The sequence below is a fragment of the Helianthus annuus genome, chromosome 3, assembly GCF_002127325.2.
Source record: "Helianthus annuus cultivar XRQ/B chromosome 3, HanXRQr2.0-SUNRISE, whole genome shotgun sequence".
Taxonomy (NCBI): domain Eukaryota; kingdom Viridiplantae; phylum Streptophyta; class Magnoliopsida; order Asterales; family Asteraceae; genus Helianthus; species Helianthus annuus.
In genome coordinates this window covers 167,641,296-167,652,143 of record NC_035435.2, presented here as the reverse complement: position 1 = coordinate 167,652,143, position 10,848 = coordinate 167,641,296, and the positions used below count along the sequence as shown (strand labels likewise).

At 37.0% G+C, this 10,848-nt stretch overlaps 1 protein-coding gene and 1 long non-coding RNA gene across 5 annotated transcripts; both read right to left on the bottom strand.

Annotated features, from left to right (window-relative positions):
- Positions 1–952: 952 nt before the first annotated feature.
- On the bottom strand, positions 953–6,825 carry LOC110930637 (peroxisome biogenesis protein 19-2). Of its 4 annotated transcripts, none has more exons than XM_022173982.2 (6): positions 6,665–6,825; positions 6,518–6,566; positions 4,602–4,890; positions 2,778–3,094; positions 1,559–1,622; positions 953–1,130 (listed from the first exon to the last, which is right to left on the bottom strand). In XM_022173982.2, the coding sequence occupies exons 1-6, from the start codon at positions 6,702–6,704 to the stop codon at positions 1,122–1,124; spliced, it is 768 nt and encodes a 255-aa protein (XP_022029674.1). In that variant the 5' UTR covers positions 6,705–6,825; the 3' UTR covers positions 953–1,121. The 4 variants fall into 4 exon arrangements, with proteins under 4 accessions (XP_022029674.1, XP_022029675.1, XP_022029676.1 ...); XM_022173983.2 differs by having other exon boundaries at positions 4,602–4,887; XM_022173984.2 differs by lacking the exon at positions 1,559–1,622.
- Positions 6,826–8,603: 1,778 nt separating this feature from the next.
- LOC110928304 lies at positions 8,604–10,275 on the bottom strand. The gene is made up of 3 exons (XR_002586279.2): positions 10,130–10,275; positions 9,626–9,713; positions 8,604–8,917 (listed from the first exon to the last, which is right to left on the bottom strand). It is a non-coding gene; the product is annotated as an uncharacterized LOC110928304 (long non-coding RNA).
- Positions 10,276–10,848: the final 573 nt, after the last annotated feature.

Sequence of the window (10,848 nt, the reverse complement as noted above, 5' to 3'; positions counted from 1 at the left end):
CTCTTCCACCTACACAACCCAACCCAACCCAACCTACCTCAACCTTTTACTCACATTCACAACCCAACCTTTAAAATATTTTTTATTAAATATATATTTTTGTGCTTATTATTTATTCATAAATGTGTTAAAAATAATTATAATTAATATTATCATTTGAAACCGATTTATTTTAAAAGAAAAAATAAATAATTATAAAAGAACCAATCATAAGCCAACATGTGGCATTGTTAAAATAATAAAAAAATCAACAACCAAGGTTGTTGGCTCAACTTGGTCGTGGCTGAACATGCTTTGTTTATTTATTTTTTTCACTTTTTGGCAACCAACCCATCTTAAAGGTCACCAATGGGTGTAGCCTAAGGTAACTCCCGTTATCCTTTTACGCTCCAACGGTAGTGTAACTTTTTTGGAAAAATTTGACGTTTTTTCGACTTCGTTACCCTTTTTTTTTGAAACATTGCCCCTATAAAGATTTTCTAGATCCGCCATTGGGAGTCAGTGAGTCGATTTAAATTTTCAAACTTTTTTTTTCGGTTGATGGTACACGAAGAACCCGGTTTTCTCCAGCACCACTTCACACGGATCACACGCTAACAGACACCGAATCAGACGCACACAAACACCATTTCGTACCATCCTTTCATACATCACACAGACCCACAACCACAAAGGAAACACTACAATTTGGAGACCGGATATGACAGAATCGAGGGTAGTCGTGGGTATAGATTCATCACAATCGATCCACACACACCGACGATCAAATGTTCGTTTATGCCACAACAGTACCAAACTGATCCAATTGAGATTGAAGTGGAATTACAATCACAATTCACAGTCAAGTTTTAATCTGGGAAAGCGTTTGACTTGAAGAAGTCAACGCATGCCTTCTCACAGTTCTAATGCAAGATAGCATAAAGAGAGTAAACATGCATCAATGGCGCAAATATACGAGAACACGATCAAAGGGCCATTAAAATAAAAAGTCAAATTTCCAAGTCAAAACAGCATTATTTTCTTGATGATTTGATAAAAGAACAATACATCAAATGTAATAAACGACGGTATGCATACCCCTATCTCACATTATACAGCAGTTCTCTGGAGATTCAGCCATTTCAGGAGACCTGCAAGCCATAACGTCAGATCGCATCAAACTAGATTCTTTGACATCAAAAGTCAAACTGTAACTAGCGAACAACAATGTAGTTAAAAGTAAAAAATTTAAAAACTTTGGTGACAGTATTTAATGCGGTAGTAGAATTTGTATCGACTTAGAATATAAAAGCTAAAACTTTTTGCCTCAAAGGTCCAATATTATCTAGGGCAGGGGAGCTAAACGGGTCGGGTTGGCGGGTTCAACCCCAGGGCCGTCTCCGAAAATGTTTGAAAATTTTTAGGCCCTGTGCGAACAGAAAATACGGGCCCTTAAATATTTTTTTTGAAGGATGACTTTCTATGTACAGGACCTAGTGGTCACTGGGTTCATTTGCATTTAATAAATAGATACGAAAAACAAAATGAAAAACAAAACTGAGGACGCCGAGAGTAGAACCCGTTTCTTCTTATTATTAAAGTGACAAGGGCCGTCTCCGAGAATCCAACAGCCTTCTAGGGGCCTGTGCAAGTAGAGAAGAAGAGGGCCTATTTATAAACTTATAAAACATAAATAATATGACGATATATAGGGCCCAAAATAAACCAAAACTAAACATGTTTAAGATCTTAGTGCATTATAATACGCTTTTTAGACAAAAGGTTACTAAATTAATATTGTATATATAAAACTTAAAAGTATATTACAAATCTAGTTATATAAAACATCTAAAGGAGAACAATTATGTGTTTAACTAAAAATAGTGGGTGACATTTACTTGAAAGAAAATTAAAAATAAGTGGCATATAGAAAATAAAAAATAAAAGAAAGCTATTGGGATAACTAAAAACAATGGGTGACATTTACTAAAGGGAATAAAAATAAGAGCCATAAAGAAAAAAAAAAATAAAAGAAAGTTTGGGCCCTGTTCGAACTTCAGCCTCTTATGTGCAATAATTGGGGAAAACCACCAGACCATTAATCCATTGATATTTAAGATTCTGCTAAAAAACTATATATACACAAAATCTATATATAATCAAAATTATGGGCCCCTTGAGAGTTTGGGCCCTGTTCGGTGGACCACTCTGCACTTGGCCCAAGCCGGCCCTGTTCAACCCGACCCAAACCCGAAAATCGTGTCATACATATGAACCCGAACACGACCTAAGTATTCGTGGGTTGACCTAAACACGACATGTTCAACCCGATTTTTTTTATTTTTTTATTATTTTTCGCAAATTAATATATTAAAATTAAAGTCTACTAAAAAAACACAAAATTATATTTAAATTATAAAATCGTATGTCAATTTCTCTTTTAAAGCTATAATTATGGCATAAAATACACATCCAATTTAATTTATAGCATAAAACATACTGTAAAAAAATATAATATGATATAGATGGGTTAAACAGGTCAACCCACCAACCCGACCGGGTTAACCAAAAGCCGACCCGTTTAGTTAAACGGGTTCATGGGTTCAACCTGAAAATGACCCGAACCCGTTTAGACCAAACCCAAACCTGTGAATTTCATGTTAGGTTCGTGTCGTGTTTTCGGGTCGTATCAGAAATTCACTCCCCTGATCTAGGGTATACACTATGTCACCATATATGCAATAAAAAACGATAAAATAAAATTGAGTAAACAAGAAATGAATGAAAAAGCTACTCACAGTTGACCAAGAGCAGATATATCGAAGTCGGGGGCGAGCTCTTTGACAATATCATTAGGGGGTTGACCGCATTCTTGCATTTTTTGCATGAGCTCGATGATCTTGTTGAAATTGCCAGGCTCGGTCTCATAAACCACGTTTAAATCCTTAATGAGCTCATGTTGATGAAAATAACGGTTGTATTCTTCTTCGCTTAGTTTCGATTTATTATCTTCTAACCATTTCGGGTATCTTTCTCCGATTTCTTTCATGGGTTCATGAAGAACTTCTTTGGACAAAAGTTGTTGCATCATTGTCTCTACTATCGACTCCATGTCCTACCAAAGGAACAAATATAATATTTAACGATTCCTAAATGATCAAAATGGATATATTAATCATGGATTAGGATCAAATACAAAGGAGCCTAATTGTAAGAAGTGTAAGAAGGATTTATAGAGTGACAAGTGTCCAATAACCTAAAACTAAACCCACTACACAAAAAAACCCCACTACAAAAAAAAAAAAAAAACCCTTAAACATCCACCACCACCAAAAACCTAAACCCCCACCCCCCCCCCACACACACACACACATCACCCACCCTAAAAAAAAAAAAAAAAAATTTTTTTTTTTTTTTTTTTTTTTTTTTTTGCCGAGGGGGTGGGGGTTTAGGTTTTTAGGTGGGGGTGGGGGGTGGGTGTTTAGTTTTTTTTAGATTTTTTTTTAGGTTTTTGGGGGGGTGGGGGGGGGGGGTTAGGTTTTTTTTAGGTTTTTGGGGGGTGGGGTGGGGGGGTTTAGGTTTTTTGGGGGTTTTTTTGTGAGGTATAGTTTTTTTTTTTGTTTTTTTTTGCCGGGGGGGGGGGGGTGGTTTAGGTTTTTTGGTTGGGGGGGGGGGGGTTAGGTTTTTGGGTGGTGGTGGGGGGGGTGGGTGTTTAGGTTTTTGGTGGTGGGTTTAGTTTTAGGTTATTAGACACTTGTCACTCTATAAATCCTTCTTACACTTCTTACAATTAGAAGACTTTGTAGAATAACTTGACCCTATTAATCATATAGGCAAAAGATCAAATACAAATAATCTTAACATACTAAACATACAAATTGAAGGAAAACTCAAAAAGACAAGGTGGCATTTTGTAATTACCACCAACTATCAAAGTTACTATACAAATGTGAACTCAACCAAAAATACCTAAAAAACATATTTTTTTAACATTTTTTATTAAAAAATCGCTACATTTTGTTAGCAAAAAAATTTTTTTTTTTTTTTTTGTTGCTACTAAAAGCAGCGATTTTTTAATAAAAAATGTTAAAAAATAAAATAATTTGTGTGTTTTTTTTTTAGATTTTTTTAGGTTTTTTTGGGGGTTTAGTTTTTAGCATTTTAGCTTTTGGGGGGGGGGGGGGGGGTTAGGTTTTTTTAGGCTTTTTAGGTATATTTGTAGAGTAACTTTGATAGTTATTGATAATTACAAAAATGCCACCTTGTCTTTTTGAGTTTTCCTTCAATTTGTATGTTAAGATTATTTGTACAAGAACTTTACCCTAATCATATAATGGGAGAATTTCTTTCTGCAAATAATATTTAATCATTATAAAATTATATTACTTCATAATAATTGAGGTATTATGCATTACAAATACACTTTGGGCAACTTTCAACATGCCTGACCCGTACAACCCATTTAACCCGTTTCTTCAAGCGAATTTTTATTCTTCATCTATTTGACCCATTAGAGATAAATCATAAAACATACCCGGAATCGACCCATCGAATAATATTAATAAATGAGTAAAAAATGCCACCTTCAACCTAAATCAATGAGACAACATCATTAAAGGTACCTGAGACTTTGCGAGTTCCTCGAACTGCTTGACCAAATCCTCCATCATTTTGTCGTCACCCAATCCATCAATGCCACCAGGCTTCAAACCCGCTATAGATTCCAACCCCTTAACGGTCTCCCTTGTTTGCTCTCTCAACTTATTAAGAGTCTCTGTTGCATGTGACTCCTTTGGTGCAACCTTTTTCTTTCCTTTGTTCTTACTTCTTAAATCGGGTAGACCCAACCCTAAACCTTGAACCCCACTGGGTAACGAAGAAGCCTCTTCTTTGTTCTCTCCACCGTCTCTGCTACAATTATTGAATGAAAGACGAATTAAAACAAACCATAGTTGTTAATGGCGGATGGCGATAAGGTACCTGTATGCTACTTAGCGAATAGCGATAAATAGCGGGCGCTATTTTATAAATAGCGACACACTCGAAAAAAAATATATGTATATTATATCAAAATACTCTTGTATATACGCTATTTTACATGTATATTTAACAAAAACCTAAAATCCAGCTATTTTATAGCTATATTTAATTGCTATTTATATTAAAAAAAAAATAAAGGCCGCTATCTATCGCTGCATACCATATAGCGAGCATAGACCTATACGCCAAGCTATTCGCTACAGCGACCGTAGCGATCACTATTGACAACTATGAAACAAACCCTAAATGATTTATAGCTCAAACCAAACAAAAAGCTTCAAAAACATCATATATTCGGATACACCATAATGCCTACACAGGTATATGGAATACATGTATTCGGTCGCAATTTGACTCCGTACCGAATGGATACATTTTTAATTTTAAGATGTATAACCTTTAGGTTTTGTTTACTTGTACGGTTTTCTCCATTCTCATTACATCATGTAGAAAACACCCACAGTCGCAGTTTTGTATCTTCCAACACAACATACATGTACCCCTAAATAAACGATTAAATGATAGATGGCGATATAAGATATTATGGTGTTTGAACATAAGTTAAAAGCCAAATGACCGACCTTTGCAACCATCATAACAGACAGTGGCGAAGTATAGAAGGGGCGGGGAGGGGCGCCCAACCCCCCGAACCTTTCGCTCAGTAGTGTTATATATGTAGTTTTCGTATAGAAATTTTTAGGTATATACGTTTTCGACCCCCCGGTTCTATAGAAATTTTTTGGTATATACATTTTCGCCCCCCCCCCCCCCCCGGTTCATTCGGGTCAAGCTTCGCCACTAATAACAGACTGTTCACACGAAACTAAAAAGATACACAACTTTCTGCAATAACTAGTATTTTGGACCAAAAAAAAAGTGGCAAGTATATATATGTATCCTTTCTTTTGCATTTACATTCCACAATTTGTCCAAAAACAATGTTCTTGCAGACTGTATTTGAAACTTAAGCAACAAATATCCAGTTATGATAGTTCATATGTCAATCACTCATCAAATCTCTATTTATATCTTATCTATTAACCATAGTCTTATATTAAGAATTAGCCCAAAAATGAGAACAATTATCCCATATCTGTATTATAGTATCATCATCATCATCATCATACTCAGTAAATCCAACCGATAGCAAAGCTAGGTAGGGTCTTAGGAGGGTAAGATGTAGACAGCCTTACCCCTGCCCGTAGTAGGAATAGAGAGGCTGCTTCCAGTGAGACCCCGACTCGATATCGACTCGATGGTATCGAGTCGGGGTCTCACTAGACTGGAGCAGCCTCACTATTCCTGAAAAAAAATATCTTTATACTATAACACCATCCTGTATCATGGTATAAAGATACTACTTATGCTAGACCTAAAAAAACAACCACATCAATGAACACACATTCAAATTCACTTCCTGACATAATCAACCAACAACAAACAGTGTGTGTGCATGTGTGTAATCTGAATCTTTATTCAAAAAAAAAAAAGCACAAACCTTTGAGAAGAAGACGCAAGATTAAGGGTCTGAAAATCATCCAAAGCGCCTAATTAAGATTCAACGCACAATAAATCAGCACATATGAACAGATTAAATCCAGTTTTAAACATGTTAATAATTCAAGAAACGAATGGAAACCCTTACTATCAAGAAGTTGGTCTAAATCATCTGGGTGTTCAGCCATGGTGGGTTTTGCCTAATCTGCTTCTCTCTCTAGACAATTTTCTCTCTCTAGAAAGATTCCCGATGCAGTAGAAGGGCTTTATGGAATTTTGGGGGAAAGGGGGAAATCTTTTATTGGGGTAGGAATGGTGACGTCGCATGTATAGACAAGACTTGGAGAGGTTGTCATGTTCCTTAGCCATTACCAAAATCAATGGCTCAGATTCAGAAGAATTCTTCGGCTCGATAGGGCTGGAACTCGGTTGGTATCAGTTTGGTTATGTGGACGTGGGGAATTCGGTTGGCGTTGGTTTAGTCTGTCTGGCACTCGGTATATTAAGTGAAAAAGAAAAAACTTAAAAAATAAAGTTGTGATATGTTTCAATGAATATTGACACGTGTTTTACATCGAAAACAATAAAAATGAATACTAAAACTGGTTTTGATAAAACCGATACTGATGTCGGTAAGCATTCGTCGATGTCAGTGGAATGTGAGCTATACAACATTTTTAAAAGATAACGAATGTGAGTTTTTTTTAAAGGTAAATTTCATTAACAAACAGGCATACCTCAAACCAAGGCAGCCAACAACACAACCACACAACAACGCACATTATATAATTACAAATTTACACCAATCGAAGGGAAAACCGCAAAAGAAGGAAAAATCGCACAACCAAAAACAAGACCCGACTATAAATCCATCATGTACAAGGGATATTTATACCATTCATTCCACACTAACGCATTATGTTTAGACCTGTATTTTTAACCAAATAAACCCGAAAGACATAATGTCACCAATAATATGGTTCATCGAGGCCTCTTTGTTGTTGAAAATCTTTTCGTTCCTAGCTCTTCATACGCCGTTATCAAGACACATGAAGAATACCAACTTTCCGTTTATCCATATTTTTTCGTATCATGCACCACCAAAATGTCTCTTACATAGAAGAAAAAGAATGACAGAAGTTTGAACCACTTGCTAATGAAAAGTCAAACTCTATACGTAACCTCACACGCTATAAACAGATGGTGTGCCTGTAACGCCCTAAAACGCTTTAACCAAAAGTTGCAGCGGAAATACGAACTTAAAAATTTTCTTTCATCATATTCATTCTAACATACTTAGAATTACAATAAATCACTCTTTTACATTAAATACATTAAGGGTCTGTTTGGTATGACGTAATGGAATGGATGAGGGAATGGAATGGACGAGGTAATTGAATGAACGAGGTAATGGAATGTATCATTACCATTCCATGTCTTGTTTGGTTACCATGTGAGAATGAAATGAATCATTACTTTGTGTTGTTTGGTAGAAAGAATAGACGGAGGAATAAAATTTGTGTGAGTGACGGCAGTCGGTGGTGGTGGATGGTGATACGTGGCGTTTGGAGCGGTGGTCGGGGGTGGTGGCAATGGCGGTGGGTGGTGGTTGGGGCGGAGGTAGGTGGCGGCGACGACAATGGTGGTGGGTGACGTCGATGGTGGTGGTCGGTGGTGGAGGTGGGTGGCGGGTGACGGCAGAGGTAGGGGTGGGTGGCGGCTATGGCGGGGGTGGTGGCGGGTGACAGCGGGGGCGAAGGTGTCGCTGGTGGGAGACAGCAAGGGCAGAGGTGGGTGGTGGCGGGTGGCGGTGGTGGGTGGTGGCGGGTGACGACTAGGGTGGTGGTGGCGGCGGCGAAAGTGGGTGACGGTGGCGGTGGGTGGCGGCGACAATAGTCACGAAGACGGTTGTGTCGGTAGTGGTGTCGCCCGTAGGTGGCAACGGAGGTGGTGTCGTGTGACGGCGGAGGTGAATGACGGTGGTAGGTTATTAAAATGATGATAATAATAATAATAATGGTAAAAAAAATTAATAATAATAATAATAATTAATAATAATAATAATATATTTGTTCTATTCTTTGAAGGAATGGAAAAAAAACACCACATTACAAATGAATGAAAATTTTTATATTTGGAAGGTTTACATTCCTTGTGGAATGCTCCATTCCATTACCACGTGATTACCAAACATGTCTTTTTTTATTCAATCGGAATGATCCATTCCATTCCGCCTTCTATTCATTCATACCAAACGCTACCTAATGCTTTCTAAAAATTTTTAAAAATCGGACATACTACTATTAAATTTCGTGACCATGCACCCACATGTACAATCCATCTCTTGACTCGATCTTCAACCTTTTACACTTCATGATGAGAATCCACCGTTCTGTACAACCTGCAGACACCACGTACAATCACATCATTAGCAACCGGTGTCATCATATATAAAATTTAAACATGCATAATTAGGCATTAACATGTCATGCTTTCGCTTATGTTAGTCCATTCATCCATCCGTTCAAACCACCCGCATTGGATTTCGGCGCCTACCTTCAACTTCCAACACTAGTATACCTGCATTCCTTATTTCATTCTAAATAGGGAAAACGGTTAGCATCATTAGATTTCATTCGTACGAACATATCCAAGTATATGCATAACAAGTCTCACTCATTTGTACATATAACTAAATTCCAATTCATGCATACATACCCTTTCTATTTGTACCTGTGCTTACAACTTACATTCTACACAATATTACTTACAATCCTAAACACACAAGTCTATACATGTAATTTGCATACACGTAATTCTCCATACTTACGAGTTTATAGTCATACTCTCCTATGATTCCCAATTACTTACTTACAAACTAACCCATGCCTATGCGTATAACTACTTATTTCATCTTTATGCATAATACCATCATGTAAGCTTCTTTCTTACCTATACTTAATAGAAACTATTTCTTAACCATTTTCAACACATTTACCGTAAACTTACCTTATCACTTCCATTGTATCATACTTTCCCACATGATTCACAATAATCATTATACTACAATACATTTTACATCCAAAGTGTAAGTTCGGGATTCACTTACCTTGCGTGCCCGTATTTGCGTTCGCTTATTTGATTGAGTCTTCGTAGCCCGTTAGCCTTCAACGCTCCCATCCATCTTGACATGATTCCTATACACTCATGTCATTACATTCACATTCTTATTAGCATATATGCTTATACTTATGAACAACCATATCAAATTCACATCTAACACACGACCTACATAAAGCATACTCAACATCATTAATCCATTTAAACAAGCATAAAGCATACTCGACATCATCCCTACATAATCTTCACATGAACTATATATGTTTACCCATTACTTGCATACAATTTCATTTATTATTGTCTTTTAGACATTTCATCAAACACTTGGCGTGCGTACTACTTCCTAAGCATAATGTACAAGTGTTTTAAGCATGTTCTTCCTTATTTCATCTTATGAACTATCACACCTCTACATGCTTAATTTCATACAATTTCATGGATTGATCATAACCCACTTCAAACAAGATCACCAAATCTAAGTTTTAAGACATACCTTATGATCCCCTTGTGAAGGTGATCGTTAATTCATGTTTGGTTGTGAATTTGGGCTTCGTTTAGCCTTTCAATTTGGAGATTTTGATGAAGTTTAGGGTTTTGGCTCCATGGGAGCTTTCCCTGCTCGTTCATGAACACACACACGATGTGTGTGTATGTGTGTGTTGTTTTCTTTTAACACAACAACTTTCAAGTTGTTCACTTTGGTCCCTCATGTTTCGTTTTAATTAAATAAGGCTTCAACTCTTCTCTTACTACTAACGAAATCAATAATCAACTAGGTTAATTATTCCTAGTAAATCCTCATTTTTCAGGTTAACTTTTCTCATTAACGGTACCTTACCCGTTTCTTAATAGTAACCGGGTCTAAATTACCAAACCCGTTTTTGGGGTGTTACAGTGCCATCTCGCTACCTCTGTTGCATAATGGGAACAAATCTGACTCCAAAGCCACGTTCCGAGCCAATAACGCTGACATCGTAGGTATACGATTTAATTCAGCTCTCCAACTAAAGATGTTGCACTTTGTTAGAATCCAGTTACACCACCTCATACAAAAGTTCCTGCTATGATCATAATCCCTGTTCATCAAGCTCTTAAGAGAACTTACTGAAAACAATCCCGAAGAGCATCCGGTCCACTTCCACCTACTTAACTGCCAACAACAAGACCGCAACCGAACGCTTTTGACAGTCGTTCCATTCAGCCATGTCATCA

Coding starts and splice junctions, on each gene's coding strand:
- LOC110930637 (XM_022173982.2), bottom strand. CDS start 6,704: ATGGCTGAACACCCAGATGATTTAGACCAACTTCTTGATA. Junction 6,567..6,664: donor TTTAGACCAACTTCTTGATA/GTAAGGGTTTCC, acceptor AATCTTAATTAG/GCGCTTTGGATGATTTTCAG. Junction 4,891..6,517: donor CTTGCGTCTTCTTCTCAAAG/GTTTGTGCTTTT, acceptor CAATAATTGTAG/CAGAGACGGTGGAGAGAACA.